Consider the following 23,592-nt stretch of genomic DNA (forward strand, 5'->3'; position numbering starts at 1 on the left):
AGGCCTCCTGGGGGTGCCCTCCATCCTCTTCCTCCACGCTGCACCAACACAGGGTGAACCCAGCTTGGGTAAATCCAAGAGACCAAGCTATACTTAGTCCACTCCAAAATTCCACTCCAAAACGGGTCAAATAGAGACTGGATGGTATTCATAGAATACTTACCCTGCGCAGTCGACTTGGTGCAAGCTAACTCTTCTGTTTTTGAAGGGTCTTTTTCTTTGTTCCAATATTGCTGCAAGACCAAGTGAGCGATTACATCATCAATTTATATTCCCTAATATCATTATTGTGTACATCACGATCAAGAAATTTCAAACTGATCAGACTAAGCGTTGTCCGTGTCGAATGATGACGTCATCGTTAACGGCACAAATTTCCCATGCGGAGTTCTTTACAATGAGCCACGTTTCAATTTTTTCCATGGCGTGGTTTCAGAGATATAGAGGTGCAATTTTTTTCGGTTTTTCCACGATGGTACCTGTACCATGTGACCTATGGCATCATAATTATCATTACTAGCGTGACTCGGCACGCTCCGCGCGCCTCACCACACGTCGTTTCAGAGGGGTAGGCATCTTTGACCATTTCGGTGTCTTTTGGGTCTTCATGGTGTTTTGAGTCTTCGGGGTCTTTTCGGTCTTTGGTGTCTCAGAGGCTTTTGGGTCTTAACGGTCTTCGGTGTCTTAACGGTCTTTGGTGTCTTTTGGGTCTTCGGGGTCTTCGGGGTCTTTGGGGTCTTCGGTGTGTTTTGGGTCTTCGGGGTCTTCGGTGTGTTTTGGGTCTTCGGGGTCTTCAAGGGTGATTTGGGTCTTCGGGGGTCTTGGTGGTCTTAAGGGTCTTGGCGGAATTAAAGGGTCGTCAAAGGTCTGAGGGGTTTCAGCAGTCTAAACGTAATTGAGAGGGTGCTAATTTTATTTGAAGAAGAAGATGTTTTGGTCGCATATCAACATGGCGACAAACATGGCGACATAACCATATACGTTTGCTCTATTATAATAAGATGTAATTATCCAGGCGGAGGCGCTCCTTTGGTGACATTTTCATGTCAATCGAACTAACGGTTTCCGAGAAAGTAAATTTTAAAAATGTATGCAGACGTGTGCCGTACGTGCGTGTCTGCATTTTTAAAATGTATGTAGACGTGTGCCGTACGTGCGTGTCTGCATTTTTAAAATGTATGTAGACGTGTGCCGTACGTGCGTGTCTGCATTTTTAAAATTCATTTTCTCCGCAACCGTTAGTTCGATTGACATGAAATGTTTGACATTAAATCTCCCAAACCGCCCAAATCTCCCAAATTTTTTTAGACATGGATCATTGTCAAGTACTCCCCTTGGGGAATAAGATATGTTAATGATGATGTCATCGGTGCCTTCGTTTTGACGTCATAATTCGACAAGTACAACAGTTATCCGATCATTATTCATTTTTTCTCAGCAACTGCTGGTCTGATGGGCATGAAATTTTCACCATAGCAGCACCTCCTCCTGTAGAATATTGTAATGATAATCATGACGTCATAGGTCATGTGGTACAGGCGCCATCTTGGAAAAACAGAAAATTGTTGCAACTCTATATCTCCAAAAATTGTTCCATGGAAAAAATGTGAACGTGGCTCATTGTAAAGAACTCCATATGGGGAATAGATGTTGTTATCAATGATGTCATTGGTGCCATAATTATGACGTCATAAATCGACAGGGACAACGCTTCGTCTGATCAGTTTGAAATTAATGAGCTTAATCTATGCAACAATTATATTAGAGAATATAAATGTATGATGTCATCCCTCATGTGGTCTGGCAGCCATTTTGGAGCAAAAAAAAAAAGTTAACAAGTCAGGAGACGACGATGGTTCACGAGCGAGCGGTATTCAATGACAAAGGACGGACTGTAACCGAAACAGGTCCGGACAGGCCAGGCCCGGGAATGTCAAAACGAACGTTACTGACCTTGAAATGAGATAGAAAATAATGTATCATCAGTTATGAGGTTAGTTAGCTACACAATACCGAAAATTCGGTAAAAAAATGAGCTGAAAAAATAAAATTAAAATAAATAAATAAATAAAAAAGGAAAAAAAGAAAAATCGACCTCCGTGGGGCTGGACACGTGACATTGGCCTAACCAAATACCGAAACCCCTGTCAGATTCCACCATCTCCCTCGGAGAAGATGTAGCTTGAACTCGATCACCCCCTAAAAAGACATGTTTTTCGGGCATGGCTCCGCCCACAATCGGTGCAATACGCCCACTCTCGGCAGGACACAACTAGATCATGATATCAACCTCCCACCCAAGTTTCATCGAGATCGGATTATATCATCGGGTAGTTATGCTGCGGACAGACAGACACACACACACACACACACACACACACACACACACACACACACACACACACACACACACATGACGAATATAGTGGTCACTTGATAACTCGTGAAGCAAAAAACAGAAGAGTTGGATCGCAACAAGTTGACTGCACAGGTCGGTATTCTGCGAATACCATCTAGTTTAGGACAGTATTTATACATTTCCATGTACCATTTATATCCTTTTTTTATTAATCAATTTTTTAAGCAAAAATATCCTTTTTTCTTTTTTTTGGAATACAGAATCGAGGCTCGTGTTAGAGCTGACACAATGAACATGAAAACATGCACAGACACATAAAACATGCAATGAGGGGAGCGGGAGACAAGAGGGGAGAGAGGGAAGCACACAAGCACAACAAGAGTAGAGCACAGGAACGTCGATAGATCGTTGGAAGGGGAAGGACTGGGGGAGGAGGGAGGGTACACGGTATAAAGGGAGGGTACACGAGGGAGGGTACACGGTATAAAGGAAATGAACAATACGGGAGGGTACACGGTATAAAGGGAGGGTACACGAGGGAGGGTACACGGTATAAAGCAAATGAACAATACGAGGAATTTCAGGAAAGAAGCTGCGGATTTAGAGAGGTGGATTTGCTGTGGATTAGCGGGGGTAGAAAAGATCAAGGTTTTGGATGGGGGAAGATAAGAGATGGTGGTGAACAGCTGTTTTAAACACCTGGAGGGAGGAGTGGGATTGAAGGGAGTGGGGGAGTTTGTTCCAGAGGCGGGAGAAAAGTGGAATGAAGGAGTGAAGGTGAGCAGAGAGTCTAGATTTGGCAATTTCACCATAAGAGGGAAGAGGCTTTGCACCAGAAGCAGGAATTTGTGATTAGTTCATGGTGCTGGGGATATCTCGAGTACTCTTCGGGAAGAGGGATGAATCACCTTCTTGGTGAAACCATCTCCAGTCTCTTCCCAGTGGAGTATTTGACAAACTAACACAACTCGAGGAACTCGCTTTGTACCGCAACCGGCTGAAGTCTGTTCCTCATTCCAATCCTGGGCCTTTCATTTTATAAAAACAACCATTCACTCTTGAAACGTTTTGCTTTGAGATCACTTTTTTTCTCAAATCGAATTTCCTTATTTTCATTGATATTAAATTCCAAATGGTTTATTCAGTTCCACGTGCACACCTGATTCTATATATCAACCAGGTGGAGTCTGTTCCTGTCCCTTCTCTTATCAAAAACGGTACCGGCTCTGTTGCTCTGATCAACAGGTAACTTATTCCCAAACAGCTCCTCCAAACTATCAGGGAATCCCATTATTCCCAAGGTTTTACGCACATTACGTGCATGTTGTTTAAAGCATAAACATTAATGTAAAGCAATGTATGCAAAGTGTGCACGAAAGGAAGTGGTAACCCCCCTGTTGTATTCATGATTTCTAAAAAAAAACGTTGGTCGATCGGGAATTCCTTTCTTTTATTTTTCCACAATTCCTCTCAAAACAACCACCTCTTCTTCTTTAAAACGGCGACGGTTATTCCCACGTTCTTGTGTGCTTTGCCAAGGGGACGTTTCATGAACCGGCGGGCCAGGCCTGATGCTCGACTAAGTGGTTTAAGAAGGAAATAGTGTTTAGTTCATGGTGCTGGGGATAGCTCAAGAACTCTTCATGAAGAGGGATGGCACACACCTTGATGAATCACCTTGTCTGTGAAACACCTGGATGACAGTGACGGTTAACAACTGGGTCAGGATTGAAACCCTGCTACACACCATAGAGGTGAGTGTGCTCTGGATTTGAACCCTGCTACACACCATAGAGGCGAGTGTGCTCTGGATTTGAACCCTGCTGCACACCATAGACGTGAGTGTGCTCTGGATTTGAACCCTGCTGCACACCATAGACGTGAGTGTGCTCTGGATTTGAACCCTGCAGCACAACTTCGAGGTGAGTGTGCCAGTTAATAACTGGGTCGGGATTTGAACCCTGCTGCACACTATCGAGGTGAGTGTGCTCTGGATTTGAACCCTGCTGCACACCTTCGAGGTGAGTGTTCTAGTTAATAACTGGGTCGGGATTTGAACCCTGCTGCACACTATAGAGGTGAGTGTGCTCTGGATTTGAACCCTGCTACACTCCTTGGAGGTTATGGTTAGACGCTATGACTTTAAAATATAGCTTATGCTTAGCCGACATTAATTTTTCATACCTTTTGTAACCCACAGCTTTTTAGCTCACCTGGAACCAAGTTTAGGGGAACTTATGCGATGGCGCGTCGTTAGTTTGTCCGTCCATCAGTCAGGAAACACTTGCAACTTCTCCGAAACCACTGAAGGGATTGTGACCAAACTTGGCACAAATGATATTTGTTGTGTTGTGACTAAAGTTTGTCCACTGAATTAAAAAAATCAGGTTCTAAGGGTGTTTACTGGGGGTCAAAGTGGATCCGGATTTAAACCCCCAAAATAGGAATTTGCTTTTTCCTCTGAAACTACACACACTATTTCGATGAAACTTCACCACAGCCTTCACCCAATTTTTTCCATGGAGTTTTTTCAGAGATATAGACGTGCAAAGTTTTTCCAAGGTGGCACCTGCACCACGTGATCTATGACGTCATAATCATCATTAACATATTCTACAGGAGGAGGTGCTCCTACGGTGAAAATTTCGAGTCAATCAGACCAGGAATTGCAGAGAAAAAATATTCATACTGATCGAATCGAGCGTTGTACTTGTCGAATTATGACGTCATAATAAAGGTACCGATGAAATCATCATTAAAATATCTTATTCCCCAATGGGAGTGCTTGACATTGAGCCATGTTTCAATTTTTCCATGGAGCGGTTTCGGAGATATAGAGCTGCAACTTTTTTCGATTTTTCCAAGATGGCGCCTGTACCACGTTACCTATGATGTCATAATTATCATTTAAAAATTCTACTGGAGCAGCCGCTCATATTCTGAAAATTTCATGTCCATCAGACTAACAGTTGCAGAGGAATTTTTTTTTCATACTGATCAGATCAAGCATTGTACATGTCGAATTATGACGTCATAATGAAGGCACCGATGAAATCATCATCATTAAAATATCTTATTCCCCAATGGGAGTGCTTGACATTGAGCCATGTTTCAATTTTTCCATGGAGCGGTTTCGGAGATATAGAGCTGCAACTTTTTTCGATTTTTCCAAGATGGCGCCTGTACCACATTACCTATGATGTCATAATTATCATCTAAAAATTCTACTGGAGCAGCAGCTCATATTCTGAAAATTTCATGTCCATCAGACTAACAGTTGCAGAGGAATTTTTTTTTCATACTGATCAGATCAAGCATTGTACATGTCGAATTATGACGTCATAATGAAGGCACCGATGACATCATCATCAACATATCTTATTCCCCATGGGGTGTACTTGACAATGAGCCATGTTTCAATTTTTCCATTGACCGGTTTGGGAGATATAGAGGTGGAACGTTTTTCCAAGATGCTGTCCGTACCACGTGACCTATGATGAGATAATTATGAATAAAACAAGTCAGGAGATGATGATGGTTCACGAGCGAGCGGTATTCAATGACAAAGGATGGACTATAACCGAAATAGGCCTGGACAGGCCAGGCCCGGAAATGTCAAAACAAAGGTCACTGACCTTGAAATGAGATAGAAAATAATGTATAATCAGTTATGAGGTTAGTTAGCTACACAATACCGAAAATTCGGTTCGATTCCGACAACTTTGAAATTTTGACCTTTGTGACCTTCAAAGGTCAAAGGTCGAAGATTCTTAAATTTGTTGGAAAACTTGTATTTCATGATGTATGTGATAATATAAGATCATGTACGACATTTCACCCTATCAGGAAGCGAATAATGTAATAAAACCATCAAAAATCGACTTTTCTAAATTTCGTGACCTTGTGACCTTGACCTTGGGGCGAAAATGAAAAATCGAGCTCCGTGGGGCTAGACACATGACATTGGCCTAACCAAATATCGAAACACCTGTCAGATTCCACCAACTCCCTCGGAGAAGATGTAGCTTGAAATTGATTACCCCCTAAAAAGACATCTTTTTCGGGCGTGGCTCCGCCTACAATGGGCGCAATACGCCCACTCTAGGCAGGACACAACAAGATCATGATATCAACCTCCCACCCAAGTTTCATCAAGATCGGATGATATCATCTGGTAGTTATGCTGCGGACAGACATTCAGACACACAGACACACAGACAGACACCTGTACCACGGATAACAACAACCCATGACGAATATAGTAGTCACTCTGTTTGATAACTCGTGAACCAAAAATTATACAGGAGGAGGCACTCCTTTGGTAAAATTTCGTGTCAATCGGCCCAATGGTTGCCGAGAAAATGAATTTTAAAAATGCAGACACATACGTATACACCACACGTATGCAACCGAATGCCTAACCCTGCTTTTCGTTTCACGAGCGCAGGGTAATAATTCTAGAATGCTGTTATTAGAGATGTCCATGCAGTTTGTAAGAAAGCGATGAACATGTACTGAAATTATAATAGTGTACTCAGGCTGCTAATTTGGCGAGTCTCAGTATGTGGTTACACTACAGGAGTAATCAAGTACTGTTGTAACCAGCGAAGTGTTTGTGGAAGCTTGAAGCAATAACTGATGAAGTGTAAATGAGGCAGCGATGTAGGGATTGTTATGTGATGGCAATACTGTTAGCTACTCTCTAAACCAACATCATCCCTATCTTGTTTCAGACCTTTTTTAGACTGTAGTTTGTCATCCCTACATTGCCTTTTTAATTTAGCATAAAATTTTTTTTATTCACTTGTTGATAACCGTAGTCAATTTTATGCAATTAAAGTCCCGATATTGGGTTCATATTGATGACCTTAGTTAATTTTATACAATTAAAGCACCGATATTGGGTTAATATTGCTAACTTTGGTTATTTACACAATTAAAGTACCGATCTTGTTGTAAAAAGATTTGAGCCAGAGACCACTCGTTGGAAAGAAAGGAGGCTTTAATGCAATCGACCTGCTTTATCTAAAAATATAACACGATAAGCATAATATTAGTCTACACTCTACATGATACAAGGAAAACATTGCAATACATTTTAAATGAAGCAACTACTACTAAGCAGCAAATCCTTACCTAGCTCTCATAGAATCATGGAAACGAGTATATTAACCGTCTGTCACTCCCACAGCAGGTTACATATGCAATAATGCCCATCTCTACAGGGACCGCCCTCACCAGACAGTAATGTGTATCAGGCCAACAACTGGTTTTATGTCGACTTTTCATATCATTCTCCCTGTCTTAAGAATGCCACTGATAGGAATAATCGAAACCGAAGCGAGTCGGAGGTTGACACAGTCGACCGCTGCGAGTGTGATACACACAGTCGTCCCCAAAGCCCCCGGCACTGGGCATAGACCGCTTACCATCATGACCGCCCTCCAGATAACACCGTTGTATTTTTCGATTTTCCGTTGCCTCGGGGGTTATAGGCGGTGGTATGACTGGAAGCAATGGCCACATTCGAGGAGAAATTGCTAAAGCTCCCGAGACATAAAAGCAGTCCTACGGTCACTGTGTATGAAAGCAGGATATTCGAACAGCAGGAACAGCTGCCTAAAGCAATGAATCACTGTCAGGGCAGACGTGTCAGCACATGGAAATGGGAATTTCGAGTACTCGTCCATTATAGTCAGCATATACCGATTACCAGGAAAGGGCCCCTTGAAATCGACATTCAGTCGCTCCCATGGTTTACCGGCGTAGATGAGAGTACCCTCCGTCAGCTGGTTGAAACTCGGTTTTAGTTCTGCGCAAACCCTGCAGGTCTTGCATAACTGTCGTATCTCCTCCACGGAGAAAGGTAAGTTCTTACTCCTAACGAAGTGAACTATCCACGTCACGCCAGGGTTACAGAGCGCCGCGTGGATATTACGCAGGTCGCCGATGGTCATCCCCGCACAGATGGGCCTTGATTGCGCATCAGCAGCGGGGTTGAGCATAACAGGCCTGTACTTAATTACAAAGCGATAGTCAGCCAGTTCTATGCGCCAACGAGCAATCTTCTCGTTCTTTATCTTTTGAGAATGCTTCCGGTCATACATGAACGAGACGGACTGTTGATTGGTTATGACGGTAAAGCGATGTCCAAGAAGGAGATGCCTCCATCGGCGGATCAATTCAACAATTGCATACGCCTCCTTTTCGATAGAGGAGTGGCGTCGCTCGCTATCAGTTAGAGTCCGTGAGAAGAATGCTACTGGTTGGTCTCCTGACTCAGTGTCGCTGTGATTGCGCAATCGGACGCATCTGTTTCTATCACGAAAGGAATTGTCTCGTTGATTGAAGTCACGATCGAGCTGGTGACGTCTCCCTTTAGTTGTTGAAATGCTGCCTGCGTGGCCAAGGGCAAGGGAAATTTTTTGCATTCCACAAGCGGCCTTATTTTCTCTGAGAAGCGTGAGATCCACATGCTGTAATGGGCAAATAATCCCATTGTGTGTCATAGAGTCGCACGGTCAACGGGAGAGGCAAGGTCGAGTAGGGGCTGGAGGCGAGTGGGATCGGGCCTTATCTCTGCTCCAGACACCGTGTACCCCAACAGATTTATGGTTCCCACAGAATAGCTACATTTTGATTCATTGAAAGTCAGTCGGTATTTACGAGCCACATCCAAAAACCGACGCATGTTTGAGTCGTGGTCTGTTTGATTCCATCCGCAAACGGTCATGTTATCAACATAGACAAATATATCTTACACTTGTTCTTTTGCCAAAATCTCGTCTATCACCCTCTGGAAATACGTCATCCCGTTCGTAACTCCGAACGGGATTATAGGGAATTGATACAATCGCTGGCCTGACTCGAAAGCCGTGTAAGGCCGTTCAGCAGTGCGTATCGGAATCTGATGATACGCGTTTATGAGGTTGAGCATGCTGAAGACTTTATCCTTAGATACCGCTCTCACCATGTCCTCCATTTTGGGTAAAGGATACACAACGAGCTGGGTGAACTGGTTAATGGTTTTGAGAGTAGTCTATGACCATGCGTTTTCTATGGTTTGGGGTGTCGACAACCAGGACTTGCGCATGCCACGTCGACCGGCTGGGTTCGATAATCCCTTCGTGTAAAAGGCGTTTAGTTTCAGAGGCTATAAAGATAGCATCCGGCTGAGAATACCTTCTAGATTTCACAGCAACCGGATGACAATTAGCAGCAAGCTCAGGAATAGTCAAGGTGGTTCGACAGCTATCTCGACGAGGGCGCAAATCGGGTGTGGCTCTGAGCCCACGGATAGCGTGTGAGTGCCGCCAAACTGCATCTCTAAACGTTTGTGCCTATTCAAAAACTTGTCACCGAGGAGGATGTCGGAGCAAAGGTTAGGGAGCACAAGCAACTTAACATCACAATAAGTAACATCGTTACAACCAGCTCAACAACACACACTCCGCGTGCTCGCTACCATAGGGCTCCCGAGGCCATGTACACACGCTGAGTCAAGGTGGTGGGAGTCCACCCGAATCGCTCCATGAGACGAGGGCTGATCTAGCTCTGATTGCTCCCCGTATCAACCAACGCTTCCACCATCTGTCCGTTGATTTCGACCAGCTCCAAGGCACGATCAAGTCCGCTCGGAGCTCGCCAGGTTCCCATCGACAAGCACGCACCTGCGAGCATCACTCCTTTGGTCATGGGCGCGTGACATACTTTAGCAAAATGTCCGCGCTTCCCGCACGAAGATGGCGACGATTGCCGCAAAAAAAAAACATTTGCTGGTCTGACCAGCGGGCGAGGCCACGGCGGCTGTACGGGGCTCGTGCGCTTCCTCATCAGAGCTCTCCTCGGGTACCGCGCATTGAGCGGCCGCTCGAGCAGGGGCTCGCCCGGCGTTAGCTTCCGGGTCGCCGCGATCGTGCGTATGAGTCGTGTCATGAGCAGTAGCACCAACAGCCGTGAAAGGTCGACCATAAGTGTCGGATATGGCCTGAGCTGACTGCAGAACCCGAGCCTGGTCGAAGGCTTCTTGGAAGGTTAGCGTCTTTCTCGAGCAAACGTTGTCTGATAGCAGAAGACTGCAGAACCGTAATAAAGGCGTCCCGGAGCAGATAATCTGTGTATTGCAGAGCCGTACTGTCTTGAATCGCGCAATCCTGAGCCAGCTGTCGTAGAGCCTGGCCATACTGATGCATGGACACGGAGCTGTCCTGCCTTCGCATCGCCAGCAAATGACTCGCATAAACGATGCTGCGCGATTTTATGAAGAGTGCTTTCAAGGTAGCAACTGCTTCGTCGTACGTTGGGCTACGAGCGATGCATCTGTAGATGACATGAGAGACGTTGCTAGATAATACATCGAGTTTCTGTGCCTCTGTAATCTCCGGGACCAGTTCCGTAAAGAGCCGTAGCGAGTTCAACCAATGATTCAGCTGATCAGCGGAGTCCGGTGCATTCGGATCTCCCGAAAATCGTTCCAGGCAGATCAGCTTCTCCATCCTTCAGAGGTCGTCTCAAGGAAGGAAGATTGCATTAAATTGTTGTAAAAAGATTTGAGCCAGAGACCTCTCGTTGGAAAGAAAAGGAGGCTTTAATGCAATCGACCTGGTGCATCTAAAAACATAACACCATAAGCATAATATTAATCTGCATGATACAAGGAAAACATTGCAATACATTTTAAATGAAGCAACTACTACTAAGCAGCAAATCCTTACCTATCTCTCATATAATCATGGAAACGAGTATAACCGTCTATTACTCTCACAGCAGGTTACATATGCAATAACGCCCATCTCTACAGGGACCGCCCCCACTTGACAGTAATGTGTATCAGGCGAACAACTGGTTTAATGTCGACTTTTCATATCACCTGCGTTAATTTTACACAATTAAAGTACCGATCTTGGGTTCCTATTGATAACTTTGGTGGATTTTACACAATTAAAGTACCGATCTTGGGTTCATGTTGATAACCTTGGTTAATTTTACACAATTAAAGTACCGATATTGGGTTAATATTGATAACCTTGGTTAATTTTACACAATTAAAGTACTGATCTCGGGTTCATATTGAATTTTAGATATATATATAGTACGGGCATGCCCTAGTATTGATAACTTTGGTTAATTTTACACAATTAAAGTAATGATCTTGAGTTCATCTATCTATAATTCCAGTAATCTCTGTGTGTGTGTGTGTCTGTGTGTGTGTGTGTGTGTGTGTGTGTGTGTGTGTGTGTGTGTGTGTGTTTGTCTGTGACCGCTGTTTCTCGACAACTACCGGTCCGATATACTTGAAACTTGCCAGGTATATTGCTGGGGACCCGAGGATGTGCCTTTTCAAGGTTTGAAATTAATCGGAGAAGTAGTTACCGAGCTATGGCGATTTAGCCGTTCGCCGTTCGCTTTGGCTTTGCGAATGGACCAAACCATTTCATGTAAATAGAGGGGGGGGGGGGGGGTTCTGTGGTCGTTGCGAATGGACCAAACCATTTCATGTAAATAGAGGGGGGGGGTTCTGTGGTCGTTACTGCCACGTGGTTTCAAAGTTTTTTTTTGTTGTTGTTGTTTGCACGCATGCTTTTTTGCACGCACGTACGGGCACCCACGTACGGGCACGTCCTAGTCTATCTATAATTCCAGTAATCTCTGTGTGAATGTCTGTGTGTCTGTGTGTTTGTCTGTGACCGCTGTTTCTCGACAACCACGGGTCCGATATACTTGAAACTTGCCAGGTATATTGCTGGGGACCCGAGGATGTGCCTTTTCAAGGTTTCATATTAATCGGAGAAGTAGTTACCGAGCTATGGCGATTTCTTTACCAAACTCCGCAAGCCGTTCGCTTTGGACCAAACCATTTCATGTAAATAGAGGGGGGGGATTGTCACCGTACTCGCAAGCCGTTCGCTTTGGACCAAACCATTTCATGTAAATAGAGGGGGGGGGGATTGTCACCGTACTCGCAAGCCGTTCGCTTTGGACCAAACCATTTCATGTAAATAGAGGGGGGGGGATTGTCACCGTACTCGCAAGCCGTTCGCTTTGGCTTTGCGAATGGACCAAACCATTTCATGTAAATAGAGGGGGGGGGGGGGGGGGATTGTCACCGTACTCGCAAGCCGTTCGCTTTGGACCAAACCATTTCATGTAAATAGAGGGGGGGGATTGTCACCATACTCGCAAGCCGTTCGCTTTGGCTTTGCGAATGGACCAAACCATTTCATGTAAATAGAGGGGGGGGATATAATTTTAGATATATATATAGTACGGGCATGCCCTAGTATTGATAACCTTAGTTAATTTTACACAATTAAAGTGCCAATCTTGGATTCATATTGAGTTATCTATTTTAGGGTAGGGGAATATCTAGATTTAGGTAGATCTGCATAGGCAGGTGTCCAGCTGTCATGATAGGGAACCTCACCTGTAATAAGGTCTGTGTTTCGTCCAGTTTGTCAGATCAAGTCTGTACCTGTGATCATACAAGGATGATCGTGTGATAAATAGTTTGAAGGACTAAGATAATTCCCCTGTGTGTCAGACCTGGTGATCATACCTGTGTCCCTTATGGCAATGCACTCTTGTAGACATTAGATAGGCCCATTAGTGCACCACATTAATTAAATCACCCCCCTTACAATGACTGACCATATGAACTGACCGGAAAGACAAGCAGGCAGCAGCCGCACAGTGCTACACCATGGCAACACATATCGAGCTCAGGCAGGCTGAGAGCCATGCCCAGATGGGCTCTTGATTGGCCCGGGGGAAGGGTGAGCAACAAACACCACACCGATTGGCAGAGTAGGGCTGGACGTGTGATTGATCAAAGGAAGGGCAGAAAGCTCCCCCGTGTTTGGGAGTGAGAAAGGTGAAGGAGCGACACACTGATTGGCCACCAACCGCTGAGACTACCGCCAATCAGTGCGGAAGGCGCAAATGAACGACCAACAAGCTATGCACTGGTTGGAGGGAAAGCGCCGGTGACGAAAAAGGGTGCGAAAGGCGACAAGTAAGCGACGCACTGGTTGGAGGGGAAGCGAGCTGACGTCAGGAGACTGCCAGTAAAACATCTCCCTAGCCGGCATTTTAGTTCTTCACTTGCCTTCTCATTCCTGGATTCTTCCTGCCCGGACCTCTCTTCTGCCCGTGATTTTCGTCTCCGTTTGGACCTCTTCCTTTACGATCCGAATTTGCCTGCTGGACGAAAGACAGTGGAGTGACGATTGTGCGTGCGGGGCCTGCCTGACAGCGTGTGCTGATCAACGGAGCGTGCGACCAAAGCGGGCTGAGGCCTCCTTCCCGCCAAGCACGGAGCCACATCCGGACGCGAGTTGGGGCCTGGATGACCGCAGACAGACAAGACACACCACATTCCACAACACGATGAGACATTTATTTTATTCATCCTCTCCCATTGTTTCGTATCTGAAGTCTGTGCGGGGACGTCCCAACTTAGGTTTTAGTTCTTCCGTCGCGTTTCCTTGTTCTCGGTTCCGTTCAATAAATCATTACTTTTTGAACATTGAATTCGGGTTTTCGTTCGCTTGATTTAATTTCCTGCAGGTTCGAGGGCTGCCAGCGGAAACGTGAGGTAAGGTACTTCAGCATCCCCCTCACCATCCTCCTCCCCCTCCTCCCCCCCCCCCCCCCCCCCACGTGTATAAACCCTGCCATATTTGAACTGAAGGCCTTCAGAGTTAATGCTTCTTCAGTTGATCTGGTTCCTTGGTAAAGATTTTAATCGCAAGGAGCTCGACAATATTGATAACCTTAGTTAATTTTACACAATTAAAGTACAAATCTTGGGTTCATATTGATAACCTTCATTCATTTTACACAATTAAAGTGCAAAAGAAGTCTTTGCAAAATTATTACAGGCATGGTTTGTTCCATACTGTCGCTGGAGTTTCTGGTTACAACTCACTTTGCCCAAGCACGTGACTTAAGTACTTCTTCCACTTAAAGTCATTAATTGGTATCAAGTGCTTTTGTGTTCAAGAGGGGTTATAAAAATATTTCCCTAAAGTTACTACGATTGTACCCAAAAATGCATAAGAGCCACAATTTTGTTGCACAAGTTGACAGACTATCTTTATCCTTTCTTTGTAATGGTGTTACATTTGCAACTCTTCAATCCTCAAATGAGCTGTACATGATATCAGCGAACATTACACTTGCTTTCTCTGCCATAACCTTCAACACTCTCATGACCAAGCTTTTCATATTATTTAAACAAAGAAGGATGGGGAGGTTATTTAATTACTTTCTCGACTCCGACCTGGAACTTCATTAAAAGGTCTACCTGCCCTCCGACATGGATTCTCTCAACGACTGATAATTGCCAGAAATAATAGAAGAATATATATATTTGTTGTTTTGTATTTGCCAAATATGTCTTGCTTGTGTGTTTACCCAATAAGGATCCATCGCGGAATCACAGAGCATATAGACTCGCAGTTTCAAAGCTGGAACCACCAATCATTCCTTTCATGCCTTTGCTGATGAAAGGTGAGTATGTTTCTCTCTAAAATAAAGATTATGTGGTTTAAATGCTTCACAAAAAAATTGCATTTTCAGGTGGTCGTGGTATTTTTAGCTCATACCCCACGCAGCTGGAGACCAGGTTTTCCCATGTGTCGTTGTTTCTTGTCTCAAAATGCAGGTTTCAGAAGATGGGACTTGCTCGTGTATCCATGCTAGTGTGTGTGTGTGTGTGTGTGTATGTATATATATATATATATATATATATATATATATATATATATATATATATACTGTATATATATATATATATATATATATATATATATATTTTTTTTTTTTTTTTTTTTTTTTTTAGCCGCGTCGCAGACGCTGCTCATAGAGTGCCCTCTGCTGTTGTTGTTGTTCTTCTTCTTCTTGTTCTTGCAGAGAAGACAAAACCTCAAAGCTCCACCCATTCTGGGAACCATAGCTCCACCCATTCTGGGAGAGCCTTCATATAAACAAATATCCACCATTTTATTAACTCGCATAGCTTTGAGGCCTGTTTTGTAGGCCCGTGGTGTCTTCCTCTCTCACACAGTTTTATTTCAAATCAAATTCGATATATCATTTCATTTTTCACAGTCGCTAACATAGTTTTAGACTCGGTTGAAAAAAAACTGGAAGAAATTCCGATGAAAGTTGCCCTTTATAGAACGAAATGAATTCTCAAAGGCCTGTAACTTCAAGTCCATTGAGATATTTTTTTTTTAAATCGCGGCATGCTCAGTCATACACCGCCCGAAATAAGAGACGGGAAAATGCCGAGATATATATATTTTGTTTAAATCGCGGCATGGTCAGTCATACACCGCCCGAAATAACAGATGGGAAAATGCCGAGATATATTAAAAATTTGTCCATTTGATGACAATCGTCACGATGAAATATTTAATTTATACGTCGTCACAATAATGTGGAGAGAGGAGCATAGCTTCGTTCACGTGTCGCCACACACGGGAAATTGCCGAGATATATATCTATCTATAATTCCAGTAATCTCTGTATGTGTGTTTGTTTGTTTGTTTGTTTGTCTGTGACCGCTGTTTCTCGACAACCACGGGTCCGATATACTTTAAACTTGCCAGGTATATTGCTGGGGACCCGAGGATATGCCTTTTCAAGGTTTCATATTAATCGGACAATTACTTACCGAGCTATGTCCAAAAAACGATTCAACCAATCAGAGAGCAGCGAGCTATCGCGTGTGCCGAACGTGGCGAACACACTCTGCCTCGGACGGCACATTTGAGAGCGTATTCATTTATTTCACGTTGGCAAACTATGTTGCCGCTATGTTGGCGTTAAACTATGTTTTAAAACTAATTAAAACCATTTCATGTAAATAGAGGGGGGGAGGGGGGGGATTGTCACTGTACTCGCAAGCCGTTCGCCGTTCGCTTTGGCGTTGCGAATGGACCAAAACATTTCATGGACCAAACCATTTCATGTAAAGCGTTCGCCGTTCGCTTTGGCGTTGCGAATGGACCAAAACATTTCATGGACCAAACCATTTCATGTAAATAGAGGGGGGGGATTGTCACCGTACTCGCAAGCCGTTCGCTTTGGACCAAACCATTTCATGTAAATAAAGGGGGGGGGATATAATTTTAGATATAGATATAGTACGGGCATGCCCTAGTTTTTTTAATCGCGGCATGGTCAGTCATACACCGCCTGAAATAACAGACGGGAAAATGCCGAGATATATTAAAAATTCGTCGCCACACACAGGAAATTGCCGAGATATATTTTCACTTTGCACAAAAATAACATCAAGTAATCGAATCATTAGGAATGTCCTGTGCCTATAACATCGACGTTATAGGCACAGCTGCATCTAGGCATTGTGCAACATCGACGCGGCTTTTGTTTTAATTAAAACTTTTTGTACTTGTTTTTTTCTTGACTTGGGTTTACTTTCTGAACTCAGTATATCAATCTGGTGAGTTTATTTTACCCTTCGGTGATGTCTTTGTTGAAAGAACCATGTCACTGATTGTCTTTCGCAGCAAGAAGTCAATAACAGGATTATATCACAGGTGGCATGACAAAATGTAAGGACAGGTACATTTGACGATTGGCTTCACAATCGGGTATATAAGGGTTGTTGCGTTCTGTAGTAGTGGAAAACAACTGCTGCACATCTAGAAAAGTTATTGCCGCTTCCTCTGGAGATGGTCCGTCAACTTGACAATGCTGTTTGTCATGGAGTGGTGGCTTTACGAAATTACGGCATGAAACAGCATGCTATTGCTCGGCAGTATTGCATCACTCAAGGTCAGGTGTCAAAGATCCTGAAACGAAATGCTCTGAGGGGTGTCCCTACTCCAATACCGAGGCCTGGACGTCCACGCAGAACCACAAGGAGAGATGATCGCCAGCTGCACCGGTTAGTCTGCAATGGCCGTACCAAGTCAGCTAATCGGCTTAGGGCTGAGTGTCAGCAACTGACAGATGTGCCTGTATCCAGAAGGCTAGTCAACCAACGACTGGTTCAAGCAGGCTATCGTGCCAGGCGTCCCCTGAGAAAGCCACGCCTGACCAGACAACACAGCCAGCGCCGATTGCAGTGGGCCAGAGAGCACTGTCAATGGCAGCCAGGACACTGGAATCACGTGACCTTCAGTGACAAGTCTAGATTTCTGGTCTATCGTCAAGATGGCCACGTCCGAATGCGCAGACAAGTGCATGAAGCCCACAACGAACATTGTATAGTGCCAAGAGTCCAAGCTGGAGCTGGTGGGGTGACCGTTTGGGCTGCTTTTCATGCAGGGGGCAAAACTGACCTGGTTGTTCTGAATGGAAACCTGAACCAGTTCAAGTACAGGGTCATTCTGGAATAAACATTGCTTCCATTTGCTCGTGCAGCCTTTCGAGGAAACTTTGTCTTCCAAGATGACAATGCACGGCCTCATCGTGCTCGCATGATCCAACACTTTCTTGCTGACCGTGGTGTAGAGCATATGGAGTGGCCTGCCATGTCCCCGGATATGAATCCGATAGAGAACTTGTGGGCAGAATTAACGCGTCAAATCGACAACTTGGACCAGCAGCCTACCTCTGTGTGTGAATTGCAGCAGACTATTGTCACTGCATGGCAAGCAATTCCTGTCCAAACCTTGGCAAATCTCGTGAACAGCATGCCTCGACGTGTACGTGCTCTCCTGAATGCTTGTGGGGGTTACACGAAGTACTGAACTGTAATTTTACTGTCCGTAATCCCAGTCATAATTTAGCTTTTGTTTTTGTTGAAATTTTTTTTGGCTAATGTGCAAAATAAAGAGATACTTCTGGAAAACATACAGATGTTTAACACAGTACTGTCCGTGAATTGAGTTCGATATCAGTTTACATCACTTTCAAGGATCAATTTATTTGCTTCGAAATGTCAAATGTGATTTTTGTTTCTTTTAAAGGTCACATTAACAAAATCTAGAATAGTTTCAACATAATTCCAATGAACTTTTGGTTCTAAGTCATCTTGAAAAGTAAGTTCACCCCCACAAAAAAAATATTCCATATTAAATGCCAAGTCTGTACATATATATATATATATATATATATATATATATATATATATATATATATATATATATATATATATATATATATATGTATATATATAATTATATGTATATATATAATTATATGTATATATATAATTATATGTATATATATAATTATATGTATATATATATATATATGTATATATATATATATATATATATATATATATAGTATATATATATATATATATATATACTGAAACGCAAAAGAAACTTACCACCTTTGAAACCTTTAAATATCAACAATAACACTGTGTGTAGTAAATGTGTGAACTTATTTGTGGACAATAGTGTCCTCGCTGTCAGACAAAACGGTCACGGATGGTCACTTGAACCTTCAATGGTCACTTCATAGCACAGCTGTTGAACAGCCGTTTTGACTGTCAGTGATTAGCCAAGGGGTACGGGATGATTTTAATGAGCTGCACGTGATGTCTTGATATTGGCTTTAAAAAGGCCAGTGCAAAATGGGCATTTTGACCGAAAATTTTGACCATTTTGACCAACTTCAAAAAGACCGAAAACACAAAAGAAACTTACCACCTTTGAAACCTTTAAATATCAACAATAACACTGCGTATAGTAAATGTGTGAACTTATTTGTGGACAATAGTGTCCTCACTGTCAGACAAAACGGTCACGGATAGTCACTTGAACCTTCAATGGTCACTTCATAGCACAGCTGTTGAACAGCCGTTTTGACTGTCAGTGATTAGCCAAGGGGTACGGGATGATTTTAATGAGCTGCACGTGATGTCTTGATATTGGCTTTAAAAAGGCCAGTGCAAAATGGGCATTTTGACCGAAAAATTTGACCATTTTGACCATTTTGACCAACTTCAAAAAGACCGAAAACGCAAAAGAAATTTACCACTTGTTTGAAATGTAATAAAATTGTAACAGTTCAAAATAAAACAAACCAACAATTGCTAATTGAAACATTGGCATTTTATTGATGACATGTCAAGTTTTTGACCAAGATACACCATCTCATCAGTTTGTTCTGCAGTACAGAACAGCACAGGGTGCAATGTCAGTCCCCTTTCAATAGCGTGTATGGCCACCATTGTTTTGGATACAGGCAGTGCATCATCGGCGTATACTGCCTACCAGTCTTTGGATGGATTGCTGCTGGATTCTGTCCCACTCAGTCCTCAATGTCTGAAGCAGCTCTGCCCGTGTCCTGGCCCTGCCAACTACGCGTCTCCCAAGCTCATCCCACAGGTGCTCTTTGGGATTCAGGTCAGGAGAGAGCGCAGGCCACTGCATGGTGTTGATGTTCTCGCCTTGGAGAAATGCAGTGGTAAAGCGAGCAGCATAGGGACGAGCGTTGTCATGCTGAAAGGTTCTCAGTTCTGGGTGGTCTAGCAGGAATGGCAGCAGATGAGGTCGCAGGATGTTATCCACATACCGCTGGGCGTTAAGATTCCCATCCACAACCACCAGTGGCGTCCTGTACCGGCCTGATATGGCTGCCCAAACCATCACACTTGGGCCACCCCACCTGTTGGCTTGACGCACGCAACAATCGGCATATCGCTCGCCAGTTCTTCTCCAGACACACTCACGCCCATCAGGACTGTCCACACAGAACCTTGACTCATCGCTGAAAGCGACCTCGTTCCACTGCGCCAAGGTCCACCGCTGATGCTGCTGGCACCATCTCTGACGGTTGCGGCAATGGGCAACCGTCATCACGGGGCCTCTGTATGGTCTTCTGGCAGTCAGACCATAGTCATGCAGTCGTCTTTGTGCAGTATCATTGGAGATCCGTGGGTTTGCACGCCCCGGAGTTTCTGCCGCAGTGCGGGATGCTGGACGGAATCGATCCCGCAGGTGACTTCGGACCATCTGCCTGTCCTGCCTTGCAGTGGTGACTCTTGGCCTCCCTGATCGAGGTCTGTCATCTGCAGAGTTGTGGAGGGTGTCTCTGTCCACCAGGGCCGATATCGTCTGGTGTGAACAGCCAAGGCGACGTGCCACCTCACGGTAGCTCAGTCCACCTTGCAGCATGCCCAGGGCAGGCTGCCGTTGATCCCTTGACAATCGTGGCATGTTGATTGAAATGCCCATTTTGCACTGGCCTTTGTAAAGCCAATATCAAGACATCACGTGCAGCTCATTAAAATCATCCCGTACCCCTTGGCTAATCACTGACAGTCAAAACGGCTGTTCAACAGCTGTGCTATGAAGTGACCATTGAAGGTTCAAGTGACCATCCGTGACCGTTTTGTCTGACAGTGAGGACACTATTGTCCACAAATAAGTTCACACATTTACTATACGCAGTGTTATTGTTGATATTTAAAGGTTTCAAAGGTGGTAAGTTTCTTTTGTGTTTTCGGTCTTTTTGAAGTTGGTCAAAATGGTCAAATTTTATGGTCAAAATGCCCATTTTGCACTGGCCTTTTTAAAGCCAATATCAAGACATCACGTGCAGCTCATTAAAATCATCCCGTACCTCTTGGCTAATCACTGACAGTCAAAACGGCTGTTCAACAGCTGTGCTATGAAGTGACCATTGAAGGTTCAAGTGAGCATCCGTGACCGTTTTGTCTGACAGTGAGGACACTATTGTCCACAAATAAGTTCACACATTTACTACACGCAGTGTTATTGTTGATATTTAAAGGTTTCAAAGGTGGTAAGTTTCTTTTGCGTTTCAGTATATATATGTATATATATATATATATGTATATATATATATATATATATATATATATATATATATATATATATATATATATATATATATACTAGCTTGGCTCGGCTCGCTACGCTCGCCTCAACACGGGTCATTACTGAGGAACGGGCTTGTTTTAGCTGAAGATAATGACTGTACCTGAGTTGCTGTGATGTCATGATTTACATCAATCATAATACAAGCATTTATTTTGCACAAATTTATTTGTTTTGTAATATTGGTGATATTATTTATGTGACATTTATTTGTAATTAAAAAAGGTCCAAGTAATTTAAAGCTCTAAATGCTCAATGGTCCAACCTGTCTAATCGGCCTGCAGGGTGTAAGGGGTCTAAATGTTGTTTATTTTATTTTATTTTCGACACAGAGTCAAGGCTCGTGTAAGGGCTAACCCATTAAACACGAAAACAAGCACGGACACAAAAAACATACAACTAGAACGGCACTCAGTAGAGAGCATATTATCCGCCTGGTTGGCCATATCACTCAATGGTGAAGAATCACTTAAAAATTAATTCTCATATCCGAATCCACATTCAGATCTTCACCAAAATCGAATCGATTCTTCCTTATCACACACACAACCTGTCCAACAAGTTTCATCCAAATCCATCCATAACTTTTTGAGATATCCCGCAATGTATAATTTTTGGCCCCATCTCCCAATGGTGGAAAATCACTTCAAAAATTTAATAACTCTCATATCCGAATCCATATTCAGATCTTCACCAAAATCGAACCTATTTGTCCTTGTCAGACACCCAACCGGTCCACCAAGTTTCGTCCAAATCTGTCCACAACTTTTTGAGATATACTGCAATGTATCGTTTTTGGCCCGATCTCCCAATGGTGAAGAATCACTTAAATTCTAGTAGCCGGATCCGAATCCGGATCTTCACCAAAATCAAACAATTTCGTTCTTGTGACATACGCTACATCTCCACAAAATTTCGTCTGAATCCGTCTGCAACTTTTTGAGATATTTTGTTCACAAACAAACAAAGACAGACAGACAGAAAGACAGGAGTGAAAAGATAACCTCCATCCACCTTTGGTGGCGGAGGTAGTACATGTGTCTTGCATAGCACGATACTTGCGAAATCCCTAAAATAAGTTGTTGGCCTATGATGACCTCAAAAATAGTTGGGGGTTGAAATCAGTGACCAGATATGCAAATCCTCTTCAACTTTCAAGTTCATTCGATTAAAATTGAGGATTTTAGAAACCTGGCCTTTGTTGACCCTTTTGCCTATGTTGACCTCAAAAATACTTGGTGGTTGGATTCAGTGACCAGATATGCAAGTCCTCTTCAAATTTCAAGTTAATCAGATGAAAATTGACAATTTTAGAAATTTGGCCTGGGTTGACCTTTTGGCCTATGTTGACCTCAAAAATAGTTGTTGGTCTGTTTCAGTAGGCTGATGTGAAAATCCTTTTCCAATTTCAAGTCAATCGGATGAAAATTGAGGATTTTCGAAATTTGAGAAAAGTAGTGAACCTTAGGCCTATGCTTACCTTTTGGCCTATTTTAATCTCAAAAATAGTTGTTGGTCTGTTTCAGTAGGCTGATGTGAAAATCCTATTCCAATTTCAAGTCAATCGGATGAAAATTGAGGATTTTAGAAATTTGAGAAAAGTGGTTGACCTTAGGCCTATAGGCCTTAGGCCTTAGGTGTGGACCTTTTGGCCTATTTTAATCTAAAAAATAGTTGGTAATTGAATTCAGTTAACTGATATGAAAATCCTATTAAAATTTCAAGTCAATCACATGAAAATTGAGGAATAATTAATAATAATAATAATTCATTTATTTTGTATAGCGCTTTTCCAGAAGCCCAAAGGCGCTTTGACAGAGTGGAAAACATAATGCATAACAATACATGAAAACAACAATTGCAAAAAGACAAGAATCAATAGGGAAATATTTAAAGCAAAAGGAGGGAGAAGGAGAAGAGATAGTCAGGGGTTAGATGCTGTGGGTTGATTGTTGAATGCAGTGTTGAACAGGTGGGTCTTTAGTGATGTTTTGAATGTGGTGAGTGAGGAGGAGTCTCTGATGGTGTGAGGTAGTGAGTTCCAGAGGGTGGGAGCAGCGATGGAGAAGGCCCTGTCCCCCCAGGATCTGAATTTGGTCCGGATGGAGGGGGTCAGGAGGTTGGTACCAGCAGAGCGGAGGTTGCGGGTGGGAGTGTGTCTGGAGAGGAGGTCAGCCAGGTAGGATGGGGCCAGGTTATGGAGGGCTTTGTATGTCAAGAGGAGGATTTTGTACTGGATTCTCTGGGGGATGGGGAGCCAGTGAAGCTTGTAAAGGACGAGGGTGATGTGGTCACGGGTCCGGGAATGGGTGAGTAGACGGGCAGCGGAGTTCTGAATGTATTGGAGTTTATTGGTGATTTTTTAGGGTGAACCATAGAGGAGGCTATTGCAGTAGTCCA

The 23,592-nt window shown here is 43.5% G+C and overlaps 1 protein-coding gene across 1 annotated transcript in view; it reads left to right on the plus strand.

The window, feature by feature from the left end:
• Positions 1-23,592, plus strand: part of LOC137413105 (rap guanine nucleotide exchange factor 4-like) — a 291,223-nt gene that overhangs the window by 242,488 nt on the left and 25,143 nt on the right. Inside the window, exon 14 of the mRNA XM_078782642.1 lies at positions 14,782-14,869. Within this exon, the coding sequence (XP_078638768.1) occupies positions 14,782-14,869 (88 nt within the window). The remainder of the gene's footprint in view (positions 1-14,781; positions 14,870-23,592) is intronic.

The sequence above is a fragment of the Myxine glutinosa genome, chromosome 7 (assembly GCF_964187855.1).
Source record: "Myxine glutinosa chromosome 7, kmMyxGlut1.1, whole genome shotgun sequence".
Classification (NCBI taxonomy): domain Eukaryota; kingdom Metazoa; phylum Chordata; class Myxini; order Myxiniformes; family Myxinidae; genus Myxine; species Myxine glutinosa.